This window comes from Nannizzia gypsea, genomic scaffold, assembly GCF_000150975.2.
Source record: "Nannizzia gypsea CBS 118893 supercont1.4 genomic scaffold, whole genome shotgun sequence".
Lineage (NCBI taxonomy): Eukaryota > Fungi > Ascomycota > Eurotiomycetes > Onygenales > Arthrodermataceae > Nannizzia > Nannizzia gypsea.
In genome coordinates this window covers 2,382,494-2,406,977 of record NW_003345198.1, presented here as the reverse complement: position 1 = coordinate 2,406,977, position 24,484 = coordinate 2,382,494, and the positions used below count along the sequence as shown (strand labels likewise).

Genomic DNA, 24,484 nt, shown 5'->3' with positions numbered 1-24,484 from the left:
TTCTGCTTCATCCTCTTCGTCTTCGTCTTCCTGATTTCCCTTCCTTTCTTTTTCGTCAAGGTTAAACGTCGCATGATGCAGGTCGGGCAGCGCGAGCAGGGCAGAGATCCCTGTCGATAGTCGGCGTGCTAGTGCTTCCCACACGTACATGGCCTCTATAGCCTCCCTGTAAAGCCCCCTGCAAGTCCCTGTAGAAGGCCTTCGCGTCCGTCTCTATTGGCTGGCTGGGGGTTGGACGTTAATATCGGCCCTGCACACGAATAGGGCGCCACATCCTTTTGCTGCTGCTGCGAGAAAGAAGGTCGACGGTGATGCTGGACTCGACGGGTACGACTGAGCAGCCTCTTCTTTAATACTCTGTCTCTCTCTTGCTATATCAACTCATCCTGCTGCCTGTTCCCTCTCTCTGTCTGTAGAATTGTAGCTGTCCTCGACCTCGCCGTCTCGTCCTGAAAGCTCCGTCGATAACAGGCACCCTTGCAGCAGCGAACGAGAGAAGCCCCTTTCCGGCCTGAAGAAAAACCCAGTCAGCGATAAATCTTCCAGGCAGACAAATACTCATCTCTCTTCTTCTTTTCATTCCTTCATCTATCTTTTATCCTTCTTCATCTATCTGTCTCGTCTCGTCGCGGGTCAACGGCCAAGGACCAGCCTATATCAGACTGTTTTATTAAGAGCCAGCGAGAGTCACAGAGAGAAAAAGAAAATAACACAAAAACACCAGCAGCTGCAGAGACATCGACCAGAAACAAGTCGAGACAAGACTCCAGAACTGCTTCTTCACTCCTTTTTACTTCTTCTTCTTCATCGTCTTCATCGTCGTCGTCTCTTGTTTATACCAGAGAGCGTCGTCTTACATGCTCGCCATCGCCGCCCGCTGCTAAAAGCAACATCCGCAGGCCTCATGGTTTCCGCGCGGGACACGCCTTACACCGTGACCAACTCGTTCAAGAGGTGAGTCTCCTGTCTATTTCTACTGCTCTGAGACGATCACTGACGGGCTGCAGAGGTCTACTCATGAAAACCTATGCGCGGCCGCTCCGGCGCGTGCTGTGCCCTGAGTCGCGTCCTGATCCAGCGCTGAAGAAACGCCGGATAACGAGCATCCCCGTGGACGAAAACACCATCAACAGCAGCACCGCCAGCAATGCCAGGAACAGGAACAGTGCCAGCACCGCCAACGGCAGTGCCAATGAGAACGAGGACGACGGACATGTCCAGCTGCCGCTGCTGGGCGATATAGGCAGCGAGAACAACCTCGTCTGTGCGATCCGCGAGTCGTCTGCTGCGATCCTGTCCAGCCCGTCGCGTCACCCTTCTACGGCCGCCACGGTCTACTCGGAAGACATCCCAGAGCTGGACGACGACCTGTCGACGCCTCCGAGCTCGCCGCCGCCGCGAGAGCACGAGTCCGAGCGGGTGAAGGTGAAGCTGGCCTTGACACCGCCCCCCGCCAGCACCCGCAAGCCAACCTTCGGGTTCCTGAAACGCAAGCGGTCTGCGCACGACACGCCGCTGACGGAGCTCGAGGTCAACGGAGGCAGTGCCAGCATGCGGTCGATGGATCCTCCGGCCAAGAAGAGGCAGACTCAGGCCGCATCCACTACATCTACGCTGGCATCAAATACAACTACCACTACAACTACAACAACAACTACTACATCATCGACAACGTCAGCAGCAGCTACACCCCGGCCGGTCCTGAAACAAACAACGCTTGATCTTGCCGTAGGGCCTGGCTCGTCGTCACGCAAGACATGTCCGTCATGCAGCATGCAATACACCCCGTCGTCAGCAGAAGACAACGCCCTACACCGCAAATACCATGACCAACACTCCCAACACGCCTCCGGCGTCGACTTCGGCAAGTCGTTCGTCCGCGCAAACGCCTCGCGGTGGGTATACGAGGCCTCTCGCTTCGACGAAGGATACGTCGTCATCGTCGACCGGAAGAGCTCGGCTGGATCGAAAAACCAGGCCAGACGGGTGCTGGAGGTAGCAAACACCGACCTGGGCGCCGCAGACATCGAAGACAGCATCCTCTGGAGCAAAGTCGAAGCCAAGAAGGGCGGCGAGGAAGTCGACCGGTTCAAGTTCTTCCTCCACATGAAGGGCAGCAAATGCGTCGGCCTTGCCCTCGCCGAACGCATCTGGGAAGCCCACGGCATCACCACCAACCCGTCCAAACACATCCCAGCCTCGCCCACAAGCGTCAGCTGCTCACTCTCTCTCACGAAGGAAACATACCCTGTCCTCGTAGGCATATCGCGCATCTGGACGTCCCGCTCCTCCCGCCGGAAGGGCATAGCTCTTGACCTGCTCGACTGCGTCGTCAGCAATTACTTCTACGGCATGGAGATGGCTCGCACACAGGTAGCCTTCAGCCAGCCCACGGAGAGCGGCTGTGCCTTGATGAAGACCTTTTACGGAGACAAGGACTGGAGGATCTACACCGGAAGCTGTTGATACTGAAACTCTACGTCTATACGTCTTTCATCTTCCATCTTCTTTCATCTTCGTCTTCCATCTTACATCCTTGGACAGGGGGAAATTGTACTATTACGCTATACCCTGTGGAGGGTCGGCTCAGGTCAGCTCGGGGTGAACACTTTCACTTATTTCTTCTTCTTTTACTACTGATACTTCTTCTTCTCCTGTTATATTCATTTACTTACCTATTTTACCACGGACCTGGCGGTTTGGACGGACGACGGCTTGCTATGGATGGACGGATGGAGTTTTACCACGTCGGGCTTCGGTTTGTGTAGTTAGCTACTGACATTTGCACGCAGTTTAGGATGGAAATACGTCACTTGTCTATCTCTACCTATTCATCCTCCGTAATCCATCAATTAATACAGTGCTGGCGTAGGCGTAGGCGTAGAGGTATCTGAGATATATGTGTGGTGGTTGATAGTTTAACCAACAAGCTAAACCTCCGCAGCTCCAACGTAGTTAATCGCAATCGCATCGCACTCACTCACTCACCACGCCCATGCCTACGCCCACGCCTACACCCGCCTGTGCCCTCATGTACGATGTCTGGATTAAATCCTTTCCGCCATAAGAAACTCGCTTCTACCTCTACTTCTACCGCCGGAGCCGTCGTAGCCTCAGACCCAGCGTCCGCTTCACCGCCGGCGTCTCTCCCCGCCGCACAGCCAGGCAGCAGCAGCACCAAACCTCACGGTCAGGACGAGCAGCAGACACAGCAGGACAATAATAGACGGCCGGGCGCAGCTGAGGAATGGCTTGCGAGTCTGGATACAGCTGTTGCAAGGCAGAAGAAGGGTGAAACACAGCAGCAAGAAGAGGGTAGAGCGCTGTTTGAGAGGGGTACGTTCTGGCTCCGTCTATGCTACATGCTGTACCACGTACTATACGCTGTCGATACCCGGTGATAGAGCTGTATATACGCTACTGAGGGGCGGGCTTATCCATAGGACTAACATGCTGTACTGACAGTGGAAGATCATTCTTCGTCTCGTCCGGCTTCCAATTCAAAGACAGTTCGCATCGCCTCTCCGCCGGCAAAACAGATACCTTCCCCCAGCGTTAACGAGGACCATGACGGCAATGAAAAAGGTTACTTTGGCTCGAATGCATCTGAATATACGCCTACAAGCTCGGGGTCGACGCATCGTGCTTCGACGCCCGGTACTGAGCCAGTCGAGGACCCGTTCAATGCTGCCATCGGTAGTCCCGGCAGCTCCGGCGACGACGAGGAGGATGAAGACGATGAAGACGAGGAGATAGAGCGCTTGAGTAAGCGGGAGCAGGACGGTCTAGGCCTCGGGCTAGGTCCCGTTGCTGATCCGCCGTCTCTACGGAGGGTGTCATACCAGGGAGACCTGAGAAGCAGAGGACAGGCACATGCGGAAGCTGGATCTACGAGAAAGAGAGCAACTATGGACGTCGATGCGTTTAAGAGGCTGCTACTCACCGGGGATACGGCGGAGGGTATGAAAAATAGCAAAGATTTGTTTGCTTCTACTACAGCTACTACCACCGCCACCAGGCAAGAGAACCAGACGAAGCCTGTCGGCGAGAAGAAGCTGCCTCCTCCTCCGCCAAAGTCCCGTCGAGGAAAAGCTATATCTTCCTCTCACAGCTCAGAGTCTACTGATAAGTCTACTGAAGGTCTTGTTCCTGTTCCTGTGCCTGTTTCCCCCCTCACAATAAGCCATACAAATCACCCGCCGCTTCCATACACGGAGCTCAGCCCCCTTCACCTCCCCTACGGCGACAGGCTGCGCAATCGGAGCCAGTTCCGCCTACTCATGCACAGCTTAAACGGCCCCCAACGCCTCCTATAACACGCCGGCACAGCCAGATGAAACGGAGTAATGCCAACGCCTCCAGACTATCCCTTCCACCCGTCTCCACCAAGCCTTTGAATAGATCCGCTTCCTTGAACAGTGCTACAAACCCCAAGACACCTCCACCTCCGCCGTCTAGAAGGACTGGAACAGGCAGCAGTATTACAGATCAAGGATCAACGGCCTCATCTATACAGGATACTTCATCAACTGATACCCCTACATCATATCAAAAGGCAGAATCAGAGCCATCTCCACAACATAACTCGCATCTTCAGCTCCCAAGCCATGTTCACAACAATACAGCAGTCTCAACATCAAGACCACAGCCTCCCCCTCCACGTCGAAAAGCCGGTTCAACCCACTCAAACCATTCAACAGACATAAACCATTCCTCTCCATCATCCACTAGAAGGCCATCTTCAATATCAGCGGAGACTGAGGATCACCCCTTACCACCACCTCCTCCGCCCCGCAAAACCAGCCGAGGCAGCAATCCAGTTGAATCCGGCATCTCTCCTCCTTCAAATGCAAATGATATCCTAGCCAATCTATCCCGACTTCAGCAGGACCTCGACGAGTTCCGCGGTCAGGTCGGAGAGGGCGAAGGTGCCCGAAATAAAAAATAAATGAGTCATTCAGTTCAACAGACTATATATTACTAGCTGTTCCAGTCTCGACCACCCCACCCACCCCTTTCAATACCCTTGTTAATAAATCCACGCCGTACTCTATTCTATTTCCTTAGCATAGCGATGATGAGATGATATTAGTTTCCTTTTTGTTTCTTAGCTTTGGCCGAGACCAGCTAATATAGTCCCAGTTCCCACGAACAATGAATATCATGTTTATGATTGATGGGTGGTTGGCAGTTACCATTTGCATGTAGAAACCTGCCGCCTACTATCTTGAAGTTATTATTGGTGCCCGGCCTCGACTTGATACCTCCCAGCTGGCTAGCATTCTTCGGCATCCATCTCAACACAATAATATACTCTCCCGCCCAAACGTATATGGGAAGGCACAGGCAGCAACCTACCCCCGGCAAAAGACGACCAACGCCACCCGCTTTCCGTATTTATACGTGACCCTCAGGTTTGAGATATAATCCCCTAGGATAGGCTTGTACCATTAATCTAAGCTTTAGCATAATATGATAAAGTTCATCATTTACCTGCCCCGTGAAAGCAAGTGAAATGAACGTCGTCGTCATCCTGCTCAAGTGACCGGCCGTGATATCAAGTCAGGCATTAATCTATGTGGTAATGGTTTAGGGTTACAACCTTGGGTGTGCGACTCGTCCCTGACCCATATCATGTCACGGCAGGTGTTTCTCTGTTACCTGGATTTGAAAGTCATACTTGAAGCCGGAGAGCTTGTTACCTATGAGTGTATATCGTGGAAATCGGCGGTACTGTTAGTCGTGGCACGATATAGATCGTGGGATGGAGTTATAGATACCGGTCTGTATGCCCCTCTATCCATGGTATCCACCAGTTCGACAACTTCAGGTTTAGTTAAATTAAAGTATGTCTGCTCGTATCTCTGCTTACTATAGTGCGCTCTTAGCCCTGTAAATAACGCCCTCCGCCTAATATAACCTGGTCTAGGGTACAGTGTACATATACCTGTCTACTTATGATCCCGGTGATGAGGCATACCCGCGCCCTTGTTATAACAACACTTGTCAGGAATAATACGAGCCTGTTAAATAAAAACTAGTCTCTAACTTGAGGATCGTCTTTTATCGAATTAAAATCGCTCTGTTTAGTAGTTAAAAGACGCCTTGCTGCTCGCATGGTCTGAATCTCAACGTGCAAAAAGAGAAGAAGACGAAAAGAAGGTTCGCATGCCGTAGCTGAAACTCTATTTAGTGGAGAGATGCGGGATGACGTAATAGTGCTACTTTCAGCCTTTTCTTGTCTACATATCAGATTTCCTTCCAAGTTGATTCTCGCGTTTAGCGCAGATTAAGGATAAGTTACATTGGTATATTATTTACGGCATGTGCTAAAGCGGGCTAAGAAAGTGATATCCAAATTAGAAGTTCTCCTCTCCCCATACAAAATTAAAACCGGGCTCGGAGTACATGTTGCATTTCACATGCAACACACTCCCCAAAGCCTTTGGCCCACAGAAAAAGACTCCCGCTTCGGCTGGTGCATGAATCTTGCGGATTGATCGGAAAACCATATCCCAGTTTGGCCGGCCAAAGTTGGTGGGGGCACGAAGACCGGTGATGGCGTCTCGGTCTGCATCGGCGTCATTGATCATGATATTCGTTGCATCATCGGATTGGATTTTGGCCGTGAGGTACTAGAAGTAGTCAGCAACGTATCGAATCACTGGAGCAAATAGTTATGTACGAGGACATACTGTGTGAATCTCGATGTTACTATACCTATCTTGAGCCTCTATGGCAAGCAACAGTGAGCTGAACCACTCAAAGGAGCCGAAGTCTCGACACACCCAGAAGAAATACACCTTCTTCAACCGCGTTTTGTTTTGTGGCTGGCTCATTCGATACCAGATGCTCTTCAAGATGGAAGCAAACGGGGTGACACCGATCCCAGCACCGACCAACACGGCTACTTCGAATTTAAACACGTCTTCAGATGCGCTGCCAAAGGGCCCATCAACGAAAATACGTGGTAGTATACGACGAAGTCTTGGGTCGACATCTTGCTCGGTTGTATTGGCATCGACACCAATGACTGTAGATTCACGCTTGTTACGTCGGTCGTATGAAGGAGGGAGTTCTCTCCCGTCAAAGTCACAGCCGACCGCTTTTGCTAAGTCTTTTGTGAAATTGCCAACGCAGCGTATGTGCACGGATATATGATCCTCCTCCGGGGCACTAGTAAGGGTGAAGGGGTGGTATTGCCATACTGACACTACCGGACAGTTGATGAAGATATACTAGACTGTGGTAAGCATGGGTGAAAACAGCTATGGCTGTAGTAGAGCTAGCCTACATACCTGTCCTGGTTTCATCTTGGTCTTCTCCTTTCGAAGCTGAATCTCAAAGACATTGCTTGGATGCTGGATCACTTTGGTAATGATTGTCCTGTGTTTACCTCTGACCTCCCGCATGAGTCGTTCTATCAGGTACACAGAGCCTCCAAATAGCCAGTAGAGATAAAATACGCCTACTCCGTCACAAAAGGGAGGTAAATCCGGTTTGATCATGCAAAACGCTCCATGGAAGGACCAAAACAGGAAAAAGATAATGAAGAGATGGTGGGTATTCCAGAATCGTTCGTGGTTGGCTCTTCGTGGACCTTCCAAAGATGTTACTGCAATAGCCACCAGGGCTATCAACATAACATACCCCGACCATCCGGGACCTGTGGTGAAATTTAGTTGGAGGAAGCCCGTGATTCCCAAGCCCTCGGAGCTTGCGATGCGAGCAAAATTGACCCAGTGGGCAACGGTGTGTAAGAGAGAGAAAAACACGATAGACCATGCGGTAACTAAGCCAGTTAGTTAGGTATAAAGGGAATGGGGTGGCCAGACATACTCTGGTGGAATGCTATGCTCTTATCTACAATAAAATTAGTATGGCCATACTTCTCAAACCTAGACTAACAGCTCGATATTAACGTACCAAAGGGTATAACGCCGTTCAAGGGAGTTTGTCTTAGAAGGGAGATAAGCGTGCGAGAGACAGCTGTACATCTATCAGCATAGTAGGAAGGTTCCCTTTAAGGGGGGTTACATACGAATCAGGATGATCGCAACGTCAAAATGGAGCACTAAAGCGGCTGCTCTAGCAATAGGATAGCTAGATCCAAGTAACCCTCTAGCTTTACTAAGATTGTCCTATTATCAATGTTAATAACCAAATCTTTGTCTTTCTAGAGGAGAGAGCAGTACCTTCAGGCTATAGTTGAGCATACCTACTACAAACAGAAGAACATGCACCAAAGCGAATATCGTAACGAATCTGTAGTCATTAGTAAATGCACAAGTATACACTGCAGATATGAGACTTACAATCTTCTCCATCCATCGTTAACCATCCTGCAATAAACGGTATTAGTCACATACACGTTTTCGCCCAGAGTGATACTGCACACCATCTATCAAATTTCTCTTTCATATTCAGACTCCTAGGCGGCTCTCCGCTCATCTCACCCGACATCAACATCCTGGCCAACGGAGGGATCCTGGACCGTTCTTGTTCATGCGACTGCCATGGCATACGGGACATTTCGATGCCGCCGCGCAGGCGACTCCTGCCACTGCCATGCGGTAGTCGATTCATGCCGCTGAAGCAGGCCTGGAAGCCACCAACTACTTAACCAAAGCGCCGATCTCTAAGAAATATACGGGGTATAAAAATCGAGTTCAAGTATCGAGTCCTTTATGGCTCCTTGGTAGTCGATGTTGTCCTTGAAAAGGGAGGGACAAACAGGCATGGATATGGGCTTGGATGATGTATCAGGCCACCTTCAGATTGGAGATAACATGAATAGCCAGCCATTCATAGCTATTCCAGGACTTATATCCATCTTCTGACCCTGCGCTGGTCCCGCTTCTTCGCTCGCTGTGCTCTGTTCCTGCGTCTCAGACACGGCGCTTAGGTCTGTGACAAGCCATGCTTTTGCCCAATGAACGCGCAGAACAGGCCAACAGGAGACAACTGCAGAGACAGGGATTATCGAGGCGAAGCGAGGGAGTGAATGCTGGCTGCTAATGTATTATTAGCATTCTGTGGGTAGTACGTTGGCCGAGTCGTTACTCTGTGCTGTTGCGATGCTGTGATACGAAGATAGAGGATGGAGTCTATCAACTAGTTACTCGCTAACTCGTCCAACATACGGATTCAGCCTACATAAAAGAACATCGAGGGGGTAAATGAGTAGAGATATATAATATTGTAGTCCAATAATGTGACCAATTTGTTGTTTTCTTGTTTATTCATTTATATCCTCCGCTCATTATATACTATTCTACTTCCCACCTTTCCTTCAGCCGGTCCATCCCAAGGCCTCCAGCTCGTTCCTAACCGATTCCTCAGTATGAATCTTCTTCATCTGGGTCTCCTCCAGCTTCTCACCGCTGGCAACACGCATCTTGAGCTCGTCGATGGCGCGGACCTTCTTCAGGAGACTGCGCATTTTCTTGTCACGAGCAATGGCTGCTGCGTCGGGTACAGCATTGGCAGTATTACCGCCATCGGGAGAAGTGACGGTCAAATCTGGTGGTGCGGCTTGTTGGCGGCTAGCGGTGTTGACGTTGACGGCTGGTGCACGGCGGTCATGGGGATGGTTGGCGTTACCGTTGCGGTTGGGTGTGCCGGTGCGGCCATCGCTACGCTGGCGGCGGTGGGCGCTTCTGCTTCGGTCCCGGCCATTACGGGGATGGTTAGGGTCCAGGTTCGTGCCGTTGGCACCGTTCGCGCCGCCGCTAGGTTGCTGACGGTGACCTCGGGAGCGACTGCGATCCCGCCTGTCCGAACCAGGTGCGGTAGACATGTAAGTCTCGCCGTTGTCCCCTTGGCCGCCAGCACCGGCTTCCTTGGCCTTCTTGGCCTCTCGCTTCTTTTTGTTCTTTGCAGCAGCCTTGGACAACTTCTCGGATCCGGCGTCAGCCCCAGGGGGTAGAGCAACTCCGCCTCCCGGAGCGGCTCCGGGTGGTAGGAACTCTTCCACTGGTTCAGCACCGGGTACAGCACGACGACGGGGTTTGCCGAAGGGAGAAGCGGAGCCGCCATTCGATCCAAACGCGGACGATTCTTCACGGACAAATGCGGCACCTCCTTCATCCTCGCGGCGGAAAGCAAGTGGTGTACTCTGTCCTCGAGCACCGGGAGGGCGATATGCACCTGCTGGCTTGGTGGGCGCTTTCTTGGTGCTCAGGTAAGCTGTAGCAGACGGGTGCGGGCTCGGCACGGGGGTAAGGGGATTCGATGTCAGTGGGTGGCTGTTGGGAGACTGTGGCCGCCACGCCACGGAGTACAGCTCATTCATGTCCTCGTTGTACATCAGCGCACCGGTAACATGCCAGATACGAACGCCGTTATCGACACGTAGGCGTGGGCTGGTGGTAGCAGTGAGGATGTGCTTGCCGTCTGGACTCCATTCACAGACACTGGCGTTCGATGCCTCAATAGTAACGATCTTCTTGTAGTCTTTCTCCACGTCGTAAATGTCCATTTGGCCTGCCAAGTTACCAAAGCCAGCAACCAGAACAAAACGGCCGTGTGGAGAGAACAGAATTGTGTTTCGTGGGCCGAGCTGGAAAGAATGTGTGGCAACAGCACGGGTATTGAAGATGGTGGTCTTTGCAGGCATGTATCCATACACTACACCGAATTCTTTGGAGGTAGGAGACCATGTAACATCATGGATTGGGCCCTCCTTGTCTATTTAACTGTTAGCTACTTTATGCTGAAAAGGAAAACAGGGGATCGTAGGACTCAAAACATACCTAGGTCGATCCTAGAATCAAACGTGCCACTAACGCTGAGGAGATACAGGGTGGTCTCTCCGTAGTAACTCTTACCACTCTTATCGACGTCGGTCTGAGCGAGCACGATCAAAGTGGTTCCGGTATTATTCCACTTCAGCTGCACCTTGTCGCCCTTGTAGAATGACTTCTGCGAAACAGGAGCATTGAAGTTGGGCATATCAAATATCTTGACGGAAGCAGGTTGGCCCTATCACAACGTTAGTCTATGCATTTTCTCTACTAAATAATTCGAAATTGAATATTGAGGGTACCTTTCTCTCGGGAATGAAGGTGGCGACGGCGTGTCCCTTGCCCGGTGAAAGAGCAAAGTCCGAGACGCCTTCGACCCTCAGTTTCTTCCAAACAGTTCCAAGGTTCCCGCTCTCGTAGAACTGCACCTCGTTTGTCACGACCCGAGCACAATATTGTTCGTCCGAGGCATACTGCAGATTCCAGCCTGTCTGTGACTTCTGAACGAAGCTGCCAATCGGGATCTGCTGGTCTTGGGCTTCATTTTCGGTGGCAACCTTCCACACCTTGAGATTCCGAACTGCATCACCGTTGGCGTCCTTGGATGGCCGCTGCCAGGTAATGACATATGTGCCCAGGGGCGAAAAATCTACCTCGTAGACATTCTCTGCAGGAATCTGGTTGACTATGTGGCCCACGGAAGGGTCGACGATAGTGACACTATGGGGAATGTAATTAGTGGCTGTAATCTTCTCAATCTCGGGGGGCTCGGAGGCAGTGCTTACCCTTCTGGGGCAGCCCAAGCGAAATATCGGCCGCAGGCGGAGTATGCGGAGCACCGGAGGTTCCCTTCAGGTCTAGACAATGTGTTAGATGCGTTCGTATCTCGTCTTATCGTGAGAGGGTGTATGCGTACCTAACGAAACCAGCCAAGGGTTCGTAAACCGGCGCAGCATCCAAGATGCCGATGCCCTTCACCGTACGGTCTGCAGTCCAGTCAGTCAGTACACTTCAGGTGCGGTGAGTATCTGAGTAGGTCTTACAAGCAAGCTGAGTTGGAGCTGCCATGACTACTGAAAGCCACGGAACAGAGACCAACGCTGTGTGTCAAGTCAGGGGTTTATCCCAGGCAGCGAAATTCCCTCCTCCCCAAAAATAGAAAAGAGAAGGCTCCGATATATAGAACAGTAACCAAGGAATAAAGAATACTGGTTCTCGAGGATATCTGACCGAAAGCTCTTTTGTGTTTCGAGGATCTCTTTGTGCGCGGAGAGGGGTCCTATTTGCAAGTTTGCTGTCTCGCTTGCTCGCAGCTGGCCAAATCTTCTCTTCTTCTCTTCTCTCGGGTCGAAATCTGCTAGACAAGTGAATGCCAGCGAGAAGTCGAGGGTCGAAAAATCACCGGTATCGAGCGCGCGCGGATAGATTGCAGAGTGTATATAGCTGTGAGATGACTATGTATATGCACTGATTTTCACCGCCTGGACGGTTGTTGTATGTTGGCTTGCTTGAACGCGACAGGCTCGATGAAATCCTCCACGGACGCTGGGCTGGAGACAGCGGAAGGGCGGGCGAGGCGGCGAAAGAGACCGGGAGAGCGAAGGCGACGGTGACGGACGAAGATGAAGGTGAAGGTGAAGGTCGTGAGGGCGTAAGAAGAAGAGAAGAAGAAGAAGAAGAAAAGTTGAAGCTGAAGTTTTTTTCTTTTCCCAAAGTGGGAAGAAGCGAGGTGGTACGTGCGCGCTTAGTCAGCAGTCAAAAGGGTCGATGACGCGAAGGAAGAAGAAAAGAAAGAAAAGACAGCAAGGATGAGGAAGAAGAAGACAGTAAGGCGCAGAGTAGATAGAGATAGTCGGTGTAGATGGTAGACAGTGGACAGCAGAGTAGGTGTAGATGGTCGAGGATGGAGTGCAGGTATATATATATCAGCAAGTTATCACCTAAGGAGTTATTCGACCCCTGATAAAGAGTCTTCTCCCCTTTCAGCCTTATGTTGACTGCTTAACTTTCTGGCCTATCAAAAGCTGGCTTCTTCTGCCGGCCAAATCGCTGTCGCTGTCGCTGATTTTGGTCAAAGAACGAAAACAGAGTTTGATACGCCTGCTTACATAATATCACGATCCCTCCAGTCGATGACGTCCTTTGCGCTTTTCGCCTTCACGAGAGCCTGAGAAGAAACAACCAAGGCGACGACGGCGAGATAACTAAGAAGAGACGCAGACAGAAGACGAGTGCCGCAGACAGTGATAGACTGCCCTATTCGATCGACAGACGGAAATACGCATTCGGGCTGCAGAGAAGTGACTGCTGCTGGTGCCTTGCTTCACATCTCTCTGGTTGGTGGCCTTCCTCTACCCGCATAGATGCCTCATACGCCACAGCCAGCTAGATGCTAACCATGGATAACTAGATAAAAAGCGCCCTGAGATACTCTGTGCCTCCTGTCGCAAACGCAAGACACGCAGATACACGCATCTTCTACTTCTGCTGTTTCAGAGACCTTCCAATATGACCACTCCTACGCTCATCAACCTCCCTCCCCCTCCATCGGACCCCGTCACCCCGTCTGATATGGGCCCGTAAGTGTCTCCCTGTTTGCTCCCATTGGGCCATATGAAGATCTTCCCGCTGACGGTGGACACAGGAGCACTCCAAACTCAGGAACAACCTCTCTCTCTGCGCTCTCTACCGTAGCCATCAAGGACGGCCACCAGGGAGCCCGTCGACCCCACAGCCATAGACCACATCGATCTTCCTCCAACGCATCTGAAACTTCTACTACAACCCTTGATGCTGAGCGCGCAGACCGTATCTCACGCCTCGCTGGCCTGGAGCGTCTCTCTGCTCGCACGGCTCCAGGAAGCGGGAATCCGCTTCTCCCACATCACTCCAGCGGCCTCTCGCAAGGAGAGTACTTTGACACGCAACCGCATATGCTCAAGGAGCGCAGCACAGTCGGCAGTGCCAGTGCGACGGAAAGCATGAGTCGTGGCAGTCTGGGCGGGCGCACTCGCACTACCTGGGCAAGTGGGAGTGACGATGTCTACGGCCAGGACGAGACTATAGACGAAGAAGATGTCGATCCTGACGATGCAGATGCCCGCTCCACAGACGCCTTCAGTGATGAAGGAAACGCAAGCCTTGTTGGGTTCGGTGAGGGAGCAAACAGTACCATCTCGGGGCCGATATCGACGCCCGTACAACGCCGCCTTGCTGCAGCAGGACTAAGCAGGCAGTCCTCTTCCATGACGGGCGTCAGTACCACTGCAGTAGCGGGTTCAAGTCCTACCTCAAGCCGTTTCTCCCACCCAATCACACACCACAGCCAGTCTCAGCAGCAACCCCAGTCGCCCACTGCTGCGCCGGGCTCACGATCTGCGGTTGTCGATGCACAAATGCTGGACGGCATGACCTACGATGAAGACATTGTCGATACCACAGCCCGGTCGCCGCTACCCGTCAACAAGAACGAAGAGGATGGTCAATGATGTGATTTTTTTCTTCATGCTGTGTTTCCTTTTTTCCTTTCCCTTTCGGTTCAATTACAGCTCTCTGGTTTCTTTCTTTCTTTCTTTCTTCTAACGTCTCTTTCCGTGGTTGTATTTGATATTGTTGGTCTGTCTGATCAGGTATTAGGACGGCAAATAGGGGCCCCATTGTCGGCCGGCTAGATGGGTGGGAGAAGCTGTCTCGTGTAAGCTTTACTTGTACTCCTTTTCCTCTTCCTCTCTCTCTCTCTCTCTCTCTCTGTCTCTCTCATATGGTATCACAGGAATGAAACTATCATTCAGAGATTCTTGACCATTGTCTCGCAACGGAAGGTGTATTTGGTCATATTGGCAGCAAGGGGAAATACGAGCACACTGAAACTATAACGCTGTAGCCATATATGTAACAATCCGAAAGTGAACTTGGGATGATTGATGTAACTGCGGGAACATGCTTGCATTGATTGTATTGTGAACAGCTCCGCTGCCCCTTATGGTCCCGTACAGGTATCGATGCCATTGAACACATTAGGAGCAAGTAGCCAAAGACCAAATATAGTAAGTAGATAGACAGCCATGGACAAGTATTTAAACAGCCCTCTTCTCCCCGTTCTTCAGCCTATTCTGACAATCCACACACCAAAAACATCTACATCTACCTCCACATCCACATCTATATCTACATTATCTCAATCTAAACACAAAACCACCACCAACAACCATCAAGATGCAAATTATCCCTCTCCCAGCACCAGTGGAAGTCAACCAACCTTCCACGATCCGCTCAACCATCACCCCAACGTTCGGCTGTGCTCCATGCCGTCGCTGCCTCAAAAACGCTGCCCTGGACGAAGACGTCCTTCTCATCTCGTACAACCCGTTCCTCCCTGAGAACCGCGATACGCCCTATAGTGGCGCCGGACCGATATTCCTGCACGCAAACGAGTGCCCCTGGTTCGTTGACAGCGACGACAGCGACCTGGGCATTCCGCCGCAGTTTCATAATCGTTCACTTACGGCGAGGGCCTATGATGCTGGCAACATGATGGTCTGGAGCAAGGTGGTGGAGGGAGCCAAGTTGATGGAAACTCTGGAGCGTGAGGTGTTTGATGACCTGGAGCTGGAGGTCGAGTATGTGCATGTCCACTATACTGGCCCAGGCTGCTTTGCTTTCAAGGTCATCGAGGAAGATTACCTTATGTTGAAGTGATGGTCTCGACATGAGGATCTCGACATTGGTGGATCGAGAGAGGGACACATGCACGCACACACACACACACACACACACACACACACACACACAGGAAAAGAGAGAGACAGAGAGGGAGAGGGAGAGAGAAAGTGAGAGAGATGGATGGATGGAGAAAGGGATGGAGAAAGGGATGGAGGAAGGGAGAGAGTAATGGAGAGAAAATTCGCTGATATGTCTAGATTAAAGGGGAATGTGAAAGAAATCAATATCAAATGGTCTAAAACGGGTATCATATCTATCTTTTGTACACCCCTTGAGCAAGGCAAGGACAGTAGCCTGTAAATCACCTAAACATAAACGCTGATCAAGGACGGTCATTAGAGGTATCATGCACCGCTGTAGGTGATTCATTGTTATCATCATCATCATAGTACGACTTTGGCATCGTTTCGGTACCCTCATCAATGGGGGGAGTAGTACCGCCACTCTTCCCAGCTTCTCTGTCCTCTCCGCTACGGCTTCGACTGTGGCTTCCATGGGGGCTTCTACCTCTAGAACTCGATGTCCTCCACGCCCACTGCTTTCCTTGCTTGCCTCGCTCGCTCAGCCATTGGTAATCTTCCTCTTCAACCAGAAGACCACTGGTCCTTCCGGCGCTGCTGCTTCGACGATGTGCGCCGCTAAGCAAAGACGGGGCCAAACGAGGAGCTATAGTCTCAGGAGCAGCTGCCTTGGTTTCATGAGTGGGAAGCGATGCCGCTATCTCGGGCACTATTTGAGACTCAACAGCTGGAGTGGCGGGTATCACGAGCATTTCAGTAGCCTCTGCAAGTCCATCGGCAATGCTATGTACTTCACTGGCATGGTCTTCATCAGGTACTATTAACCCATCTTCAAGTGCGGTTTCCTTGACTGCCTTGTTGTTTCGGAGCTGTGACGTCCACCTGCGGATCAAGTATTGCTTTATCTTAAATATTGTGCCCATATCACCACCCGATCCATCGCTGTCTGTGTCCAGCAAGATCGTGCGTTCAGGAGCACTCCAGACTTTGATAAAGTGCCATTTGATGCGTGCCAGAAAGCCCTGGGGAACGACATAATCACGCGGACCCATTCGAGACCATAGCGATGGGTTACCATCAGCCATCTCGTTGAAGAAATTCTCGTAGATGCCTCGTTGGTGTGGAGTTTGGCGTCGGCCTGCAAGGTAATGCTTGATGACGTACCAAACTACGAGGACTAGGAGCATGAAGGGCACAGTAGCTATAAAGTACCATTTAATATCTGGGTCATCTTTGAAGGTATTAACGTTCATGCCGAAAAACCCAGTGATGAAGGTCATCGGGAGGAAGATGAAGGTGATCCAACTCAGGCGCCACACTATAGATAGTTAGCCAACGATCTCTATGCTCATACAGATGGTTGTGCTAGCTCGAATACTTACTGCTGACGTTCAACTGAATGCTGTGTCGACTGTCTCTGATGGAGACTGACTGATACAGTAGGGATATCAGATTCTCAGTCGGCTTGATCAAGTCTTCTGTAATGGTGGTACCCAGCCGTTCAAAGTCACTTGGTATGCTCTCCAGCCAGGGAGTGTCGGACTCTACATCATCTATTCGCAGTAGGTTAGCTATGCAGTCTTATAAGAAGACCTAAATTAACCATGATCAACCAACCCGTCAGGTCTTGCAGTCGTGTTATCATCTCCTTGACGATATCAAGGTGAATGAACAGCAACTTTTCAACTTTGAGCCACAGATTCGAGTTGGTCCATAGCAATGGGGCGCGAGTTTCGTCCGCCGGCCGCTCATATATCTTGTCCTCCAACATGCTGACATGGTCCATGGCTTGGTTTAGGAACGAATCCCAGTTTGCGGTTAAGACCTTGAAGATATCATCCAGAATAATCCTGGTGCTATGGTAAGCAAGTTGCTCGTCACTTTCAACCAGATCCTTGGACTCAAAGGCAAGGAAGAATGGAAGACGTCTCCATCTCTCCTCCCATGTCTGACGCGGCGGGATGAGGGTGTCATCTAGACATCCGGTGTGAGAATTGTCAAAGATAAGGATTGCATTGCCGTTATCCAGGGAGTTTAGGCGTGGCACGTATACATCTCTTCGCTTCCCCGGCGAATCACCGGCCTGGGTATCTTCGATATGATAGGGATTCTTGATATCCGAATCCTCCATTTGCAGAGAGGGCACTCCTGTGACTTGTTTGTGCTGGATATAGCAGCTGAAACGCTGGACATATACATCGTAGCCATTGGCTGGATTCCCTATGCCTGGTGTAAGCCAAAGATTCGCAAAGCATTTTCGAAGGAACGCGCATGTAATGAGTGCATACCTTCGCTTTCCCAGGAGTCCAGCTCCATCATCTTGAGGGTATCATCCTCTGGACTTCGACGGTGGTGTGAGGTATAATGCGCAGCCTTGGGATACTGCTTCAGATAATCCAGCCCAAACGACGTCTTACTGATTCCTCGCCACGGATCGTACTGGACTTTCCATGTCTTCCCGTTCAGAAACGGCCGTCCGCCTCGTCTCTCCGGGTTCTTATGTCGAACATATTTCCCAAAGTCATTGCCAACGAGATTGTCGTGGTTGTCGATATTGAACTTCCTCAGGAGATACTCCTTAGCCCAGTCGGCGTTTTGAACGTGAAAGACACGCAGGACGGCCTCGTTGGTTCGATCAGGGTTGTTATACACTTTTCGAAGCGCTTGAAGGTCAAAGATCTCTTCTGCGCTGACTTTGCGCATGCGGGTTTTGCTCGCCTCTGTAGACACAGCCTGGTTAGCATTTCTTCTGTAGTTCCATCACCACCAGCAAAAGGGCATCGCTCATCCAGCAGCCTACCTTGTTTCACGAAATCGATGATCAAGACCCGTCCGCAGTGCTGGTCAATCTCCGAGTATTCCTTGTGCCATTTCGGGCCCAGGTCATGTCGCCGTGTCTGTCGTTCTGAATAGAATCAACATGTCAACAACCCATCACCATCACCACCTCCTCCTGCAAGCCAGCTCGCATTCGTTATCCAATCGGAAAGCTGTAGCTGGCCAAAGGTAACACCGGAACAGTGAGGAAGGCTTACTTCTGGGCTGCCCAACGGACGGCAGCTGTTCCGCCAGTCGCGTCGAGGGCGTCAACTGTTCTGCAGTCGAGTTGTTCATTAGCCAAACAGCAGATCTAGTTGATGCGCCGTAAACAAACAAACGAAAAGACAAACGACGGCCCGCATCTCGGGTGCTGGCATGTCAAACCCGCATAGAAGACGAAGAACAAAAAGGGACTGGTCACATACCGGGCCTCGCTGGCCTCGTCGGCGGAGGGATAGGGTCTCCTGTGTGCAGGCGAGGAATTCGAGATCTGCTCCGGGGACGCTCTGAAGGCATCGCTGGACGAGCCGAAGGTTCAGCCATCCTGGCCTATATTCGATGACGACGACGATATTTAAGCGAACAGAGCTAAAGAGACGAGAAAGCAAAAGATGACGCTGAGATGGAGTACAGAACTAGGTCTGCTTCGAAACAGGCCTGGACATCGATGCACTCAAATACCAGGTCCGGCTTGAGCGGAAGAAACTATGGGAAAACGCGCTCAGGGCGCAGATCGCATGCAGCTGCACCGAAGGATCTTGTTATTTATTTAGTTATGGAGTTACGGGGGGAGCTACATATACGAGGGAGCTGCTGAGGCTGAGCAGAAGGTCAAGAGCTCGACAAGGAATGCATGCGGTTTCAAAGGAGGATCCCAGGCATGACAAGACAGTTGCTGTAGACTCCCAGCTGATGGCGCTCATCTGATGCGATTCTAGTGTATCTTGCGGGTATATCGCAGTACCTTGTATTGCTAACGGCAACATCACAAGGACGCCGAGGACATCGCCCTGTCGTTGCTTTTTTTCTTTACTCTGACGGAGACAGGCAAGTCATACAGATGGATGCTAGGACAAACGGAAGAAGAAGACTCGTGGTGAGGCCGTGTATTTATTATGGTGGATGCTGCTAGATATGTTATATTATTGTACACAACTCCTGATGACCTGCCGTCCCTCCGTTTTATCCACCCTTTAAAGAAGAACGAACTAATAAACCCTTCGCCAGTCGACAGATGACCACCGTAAACAGCTCCTAAGTAGGGTATGAAAAGCCGAAGCCGAAGTAGAAGATGATAGAAAGCTCAGCAAAAAGAGAGACCGTTCACCCCAAACTTCCAGTGCGTGAGGAGAAAAAAAAAGTCAAGAAAAGAAGAAGCAGCCGTAGCAGTACTCCGTAGAAGAGATCCGTTTCATGTCGTAGTAAAGAGCCGATGAATCGTACCTACTCAGTGCGGCTTTGGGTGACCTTGGCAGCCTGGACGGCAGTCATCTTCTGGATCCAGCCCTGAGTAGGATGAGGCTTCTTGACCGTACGCAAGTCATCTGACGAGAAACCAGGGATACGCATGTTGTAGTTGCGCTCCAGGACGAGCTGGATATCGCGGATGTCCAGAGTCGAGGATGGGCGCAGCTTGGCGAGACGACAGGCGGCAGTGATGACATCGTCGACAAAGTCGTCGGCCATCTGGAGTACAAACTATAGAAGTCATTAGATACGGTTAATGTAACAACAGGAAAGGGGGAAAGAAAAACGGGAGCCATACCTCTTCTGCGTCGGGGGTGAGCTTTTCTCCCTCGCCGCCTCCGGTAACCTGTCGAACTAGGTCGTCAAGCTTCTTCTTGCTGAGAACGCGTTGGCCTTCTCCCTCCAGGACGTAGCCGGGGTGCTTCTGGATGGCTGGCTGGCCCATCATTCCCATGGATCCATGGCTGGCTCCGGTGGTGAGGGTAGGCCGGGCCGCTCCCATGGTAACGGGCTCAGGAGTGGTAGAAATGCTGAGGTTCTTGGGTATCGCCATATTGATCTTTCGGGTATCCATGTTGTTGCGGTCGCCAATGTAGGCTTGGGGATGTGCGTGGTTAGAGTTCTGGTGCATGTTTGCATTTACATCATAGCTGTTTCGCGCTTGGGTCACTGCTCCCTGCTGAGAGAGTGCGCGTGGAGGTCCCTGGTTTTGTGGCATTTGGGAGAGAGTGGTAGCTCCAGCGCCTTCTGGAAGCTGTTGTTTCATGCCTACAACCTGTGCTTGTTGTGTAGCTGGTTGCTGTTGTCCTGGCTGATTTGGTTGCTGTTGGGGTTGTTGAGGTTGCTGCTGCTGTTGCGGTTGTTGGGGTTGCTGCTGCTGCTGTTGTTGCTGTTGAGGTTGCTGATGTTGTTGTTGTTGCTGTGGCTGCTGTTGTTGTTGCTGTTGTGGCTGTCCTGCTTGTCCTTGCTGCTGAGTCGGAGGATGTGTTGCTCCTGGCCCAGGAACCTGGGCCTGTCCCTGAGGAGTTTGGCCTGCCTGGTGGCGTGCTGCAACAACAGCAGAATTTATAGTATGAGGGGCAGGTGTTGCAGCCGTCGCTGGCACAGGCTGCTGCACGGCTGCCTGGCTAACGACGCCCTGTTGATCTCCTGCACCAGAAGTTTGAGTCTGCGCGCCTTGGCCTGCCTGCTGGCCTGAAGCTGCAGCTGCAGCCGCCTGCTGGTGCTGGAGACGGAAGCTGTCTTGCTGATCCTTGAATTTGGAAAGAAACTCGTTTCCTTCTCTATATAACTTATCGGCAAAGAGCTGTCTGTTCTTGAATTCCTGAATCTCCTCAGCTGTCAGGTTTCCAGCACCTTGACGCTGTTGATACGATTGCCGGACTTCAGCCAGTTTTACCTTCCCCAGCTCTTGCTTCTGCAACGCCGCACCATATCGATTCTTTGCCTCCTGCAGCCAGCTCTCCACCTGGTCCTTGCTTATCGAGAGCGGTGGGATAAATGTCAGGCTGTTGACCTTCGCCTGGATCTGCGGGTAAAGAGGTTGAAAGTTCTGAGGTTTCTGCTGGGCCGGGTTCACTCCAGCAGGGCCCCGGCTGATCTGTGGCTGCTGGTCCTGCTGCGTTTGGGCCTGTTTCTGCTGCTGCTGCTGCTGCTGTTGCTGTTGCTGTTGTTGCTGTTGTTGCTGTTGCTGCTGCTGTTGCTGCTGGGCCTGAGCCTGCGCCTGTGCCTGTTGCTGGAGCTGGGCCTGAGACCTGCTCTGCTGGTATAGTCTCATTCCCCTCATTAGCTGTGAAGACATCTGCGTCAGTTTCTGCTGTGCCTTCATATATTCGTTGGACGTGGGCGGGTGCGAATGGAGCACCTCCCAGCAGCTCCGGACCGCCTGCGTATGGATCGCCTTCTGCGAGTCGGCGAGGTGCGGTAGTTTCTGGACCTGCTCCGTCCGGATAAGACTCGACAGCGCTTGTTGTTGCTGCTGCTGGAGGGTCTGCTGCTGCTGCGTCTGCTGCGTCTGATGCGCCGCGTTGGCCGGGGTCGACGAGTTATCCATGGCTGCTTGCGATGAAGCTCAACTTCTCAGCTCGTTCCAGCTCTGGCGCGCCACGCACACTCGTATATCACCCGTATATAGTACTCTCCGTGCCGCTGCGGACCGATATAGATGCTAATGATATAGTCGCAAGGGGGTTCGCCTGTCTTCGACCGTCGAGCTGGCGTTTCCTCGCTTTCGCCTTCGCTTTTCTTTGCGTCGACGTCAAAATCGCAACGAGGCCAAAGTCTTGGCTTTATTAGTCATCAAGTAATTCACTTTAACTTTATCTTGACCTCAAATAAACACAAACTAGTCAAAACTCACTACGAGACGCGGCGTAGAGCGAGCGCCAGCAAAAGACAGCGATCGACATCTCGATATCTCGACGTGCCCACTTGCGCTCACACGGGCTGGGTTTCGTTATCGGCCTGCCGATTTACTAGCTACGGCTTCTCGGGGTCGCGCGCTGGTGGATGCGGCGTCGTGGTCGTGATGGGAACTAGAGGATATCGTGTAGTTCGCTATCGAGGCAGATACTTCGTGTATTACAACCACCTCGACAGCTACCCGGAACATTTTGGTAAACAGGTCGTTTCGAAAGTGCCTGTCGACCGAAAAGAATACGAAGGTGAGAACTTTCCTTATAGCTGACTTTGGAAGCCCCTATATACTATCAAGCCTCCAGATACACTTAGGTAAACGCGGGATGTGGGGTTTACCCTCACTAGATAACAAACTTGCCTTTTAAATTGAAATCTGTTTAATTTTTCTTTTTTTATTTATTTATTGTATTTTGACAGAATATGGGGGCCATTGATGAAGTCAAATGCTAAAACTACTCCTGATAGAATGGCTCCAGCAAGAGCGTGCTACTTATGAGCGCCGTTTGGTCGAACTCGAAGAACACCTCTGCATTACGGAGGAACAAGCACAGATCCTGGTTGGAGATGGAACAGGACACGAGGATGGTGCTCCCGGCGTGGGGTCGCGGCTGCGTATACTTGACACTGAGTTACTTACGTGCCATTTTGGCGAGGCATCAAACGACCTATTTATTGAATGGGTGTATATAATCGACCTTGACCAGCAGATATTTTCGGTGAACAATGAGGTCTACTTTAGACTCTGGAACATCCCTCGGGACACCTGGATCGAAGTATTTTACACGGAGAAACGCTCCACTGAAAAATGCCCGGAGGCCACGCTAGGGCAATTCACTCCCAGCTACTTTACCGATCACGCCGAGTGTGAGAGGTACAATGAGGTATACAAGGGATACCAGTGTTCCGAACTATATAGCTTCTCGGGTGGCTCCAATGATACTATACGTCAAGTAGTGGGCTTGATGCTGTACGAATACCTGCTACACCCTTCCCACTCACAGTTATGGGATTTTTATTCCCAATGGGCATCTAGCGACTTCGCCTTTCGAGAGCTGGCATTTGCTATCCTATCGCTAGCAGCTGGCGAATTCTGCGTGACTGACGTCAGGAAGCTATATGGCAACTTTTACTTTAAACATCGCTCACATGGCTTTATGGTCGCGAAAGAAGCTGATGATGAGACGGAGATAATCCCAATTCTCGGTTCAGGATGCCATACGCCGGGTACCAAACCTGGATGTGCCCCTGCTGATACTATGTATTATTTTCAGGGCATCTTGATCAGCCTTGTCACTGCAGATGCTCTTTTCAGTGATAGGGATGCTGCCATAGCAAAGGCAGTGGAGTTTGGGCTCCAGAGCGGCAAGAAGGGATTTGATCTCATCCTTTTCTCAATTAAGTTGATGATTGTTGTGAAAGTATCTATGGATGGTGATGTGACATCAGTCTCACACTCAGAGGTATTGCCTCTTACCAATGGACAGATAGCCCCAATGCCCCCTGTTGTGGGTACAAAGTCAGCCGTACAAGGACATCCGGGATTTGCAATTCTTCAAATGATGTTTGATATACAGAGCCAGAAGTATGTTCAGCGCTTCAGCCAAGGTGTGTTCCCATCAGAGATATACACTGAAATCATGTCATATGTCATCGATCCCCAAACCGAACTTACATGCAGCAAAGTCGCTCCGCCATTTCGTAACATTTGTCAGGGGCAAGTGGCTGTGCCCCAGGGACTAGCCACTAGCTTTGCAGGCCGGTTGCGTCTACCAGAGAATGACAAGATACCGTATCTACTGGTCCCTTTTGGTACATTCACGTTCAAAGATAAAAGTATTGCAACGACCGCACAGCCTGGCCTCTGCCCTTGGGATGCCATCCCAAGCTCTTTTGACGGCCCTGAGTGGTGCGCGATCATTGGTTATGGCAAAAGGAAATGTATCATCTCGCAAGCTCACATCCCGATTATTGCGACGAACCCCAGTGACGAAGACAACGTGTTTATGCAAGATTATTACTAGAGATACGATAGCTTCAATTGACATGTCCCCAACACCATATATTCTTTAAACTAACCGCGATTATAGGGCTTTGCTTTGTTGAACAAGCCATCAGTGTGGCACGTTCATTTGTATCGGAAAATTCGTAGGGACTCGTGCTTAACTTGAACCTTTGAGGTCTGCGTAATCCTGTCTGGGCGGCATAAAGACAGCATATATGAGTTCCTTACTCACAGCACGCCAAGTCACTCTTTGATAGCAATATCTGGGACCGAAGGCAGCAGCTCGGTAT

The 24,484-nt window shown here is 51.1% G+C and overlaps 9 protein-coding genes across 9 annotated transcripts; 5 read left to right on the top strand and 4 right to left on the bottom strand.

The window, feature by feature from the left end:
- Window positions 1–904: 904 nt before the first annotated feature.
- MGYG_05605 (hypothetical protein) lies at window positions 905–2,466 on the top strand (the record flags this gene model as incomplete). Its single annotated transcript, XM_003172971.1, has 2 exons — window positions 905–954; window positions 1,008–2,466. 2 exons carry the CDS (start codon window positions 905–907, stop codon window positions 2,464–2,466), a joined length of 1,509 nt encoding a protein of 502 aa, XP_003173019.1.
- Window positions 2,467–3,038: 572 nt separating this feature from the next.
- On the top strand, window positions 3,039–4,316 carry MGYG_05604 (hypothetical protein; the record flags this gene model as incomplete). The annotated part of the gene is made up of 2 exons (XM_003172970.1): window positions 3,039–3,336; window positions 3,466–4,316. 2 exons carry the CDS (start codon window positions 3,039–3,041, stop codon window positions 4,314–4,316), a joined length of 1,149 nt encoding a protein of 382 aa, XP_003173018.1.
- Window positions 4,317–6,359: 2,043 nt separating this feature from the next.
- On the bottom strand, window positions 6,360–8,532 carry MGYG_05603 (hypothetical protein; the record flags this gene model as incomplete). Its single annotated transcript, XM_003172969.1, has 9 exons — window positions 6,360–6,635; window positions 6,696–7,238; window positions 7,299–7,792; window positions 7,840–7,863; window positions 7,927–7,989; window positions 8,042–8,141; window positions 8,196–8,265; window positions 8,316–8,342; window positions 8,399–8,532. The coding sequence occupies 9 exons, from the start codon at window positions 8,530–8,532 to the stop codon at window positions 6,360–6,362; spliced, it is 1,731 nt and encodes a 576-aa protein (XP_003173017.1).
- A 760-nt stretch (window positions 8,533–9,292) lies between these two features.
- On the bottom strand, window positions 9,293–11,813 carry MGYG_05602 (eukaryotic translation initiation factor 2A; the record flags this gene model as incomplete). Its single annotated transcript, XM_003172968.1, has 6 exons — window positions 9,293–10,689; window positions 10,755–10,983; window positions 11,048–11,465; window positions 11,531–11,602; window positions 11,662–11,731; window positions 11,789–11,813. 6 exons carry the CDS (start codon window positions 11,811–11,813, stop codon window positions 9,293–9,295), a joined length of 2,211 nt encoding a protein of 736 aa, XP_003173016.1.
- A 1,440-nt stretch (window positions 11,814–13,253) lies between these two features.
- On the top strand, window positions 13,254–14,233 carry MGYG_05601 (hypothetical protein; the record flags this gene model as incomplete). The annotated part of the gene is made up of 2 exons (XM_003172967.1): window positions 13,254–13,324; window positions 13,390–14,233. The coding sequence occupies 2 exons, from the start codon at window positions 13,254–13,256 to the stop codon at window positions 14,231–14,233; spliced, it is 915 nt and encodes a 304-aa protein (XP_003173015.1).
- A 727-nt stretch (window positions 14,234–14,960) lies between these two features.
- MGYG_05600 (hypothetical protein) lies at window positions 14,961–15,443 on the top strand (the record flags this gene model as incomplete). Its single annotated transcript, XM_003172966.1, has 1 exon — window positions 14,961–15,443. The coding sequence occupies one exon, from the start codon at window positions 14,961–14,963 to the stop codon at window positions 15,441–15,443; it is 483 nt and encodes a 160-aa protein (XP_003173014.1).
- A 346-nt stretch (window positions 15,444–15,789) lies between these two features.
- MGYG_05599 (hypothetical protein) lies at window positions 15,790–18,850 on the bottom strand (the record flags this gene model as incomplete). The annotated part of the gene is made up of 7 exons (XM_003172965.1): window positions 15,790–16,805; window positions 16,870–17,040; window positions 17,105–17,707; window positions 17,776–18,207; window positions 18,288–18,392; window positions 18,523–18,582; window positions 18,733–18,850. 7 exons carry the CDS (start codon window positions 18,848–18,850, stop codon window positions 15,790–15,792), a joined length of 2,505 nt encoding a protein of 834 aa, XP_003173013.1.
- A 900-nt stretch (window positions 18,851–19,750) lies between these two features.
- MGYG_05598 (transcription initiation factor TFIID subunit 12) lies at window positions 19,751–21,827 on the bottom strand (the record flags this gene model as incomplete). The annotated part of the gene is made up of 2 exons (XM_003172964.1): window positions 19,751–20,005; window positions 20,073–21,827. 2 exons carry the CDS (start codon window positions 21,825–21,827, stop codon window positions 19,751–19,753), a joined length of 2,010 nt encoding a protein of 669 aa, XP_003173012.1.
- Window positions 21,828–22,301: 474 nt separating this feature from the next.
- On the top strand, window positions 22,302–24,213 carry MGYG_05597 (hypothetical protein; the record flags this gene model as incomplete). The annotated part of the gene is made up of 2 exons (XM_003172963.1): window positions 22,302–22,437; window positions 22,658–24,213. The coding sequence occupies 2 exons, from the start codon at window positions 22,302–22,304 to the stop codon at window positions 24,211–24,213; spliced, it is 1,692 nt and encodes a 563-aa protein (XP_003173011.1).
- Window positions 24,214–24,484: the final 271 nt, after the last annotated feature.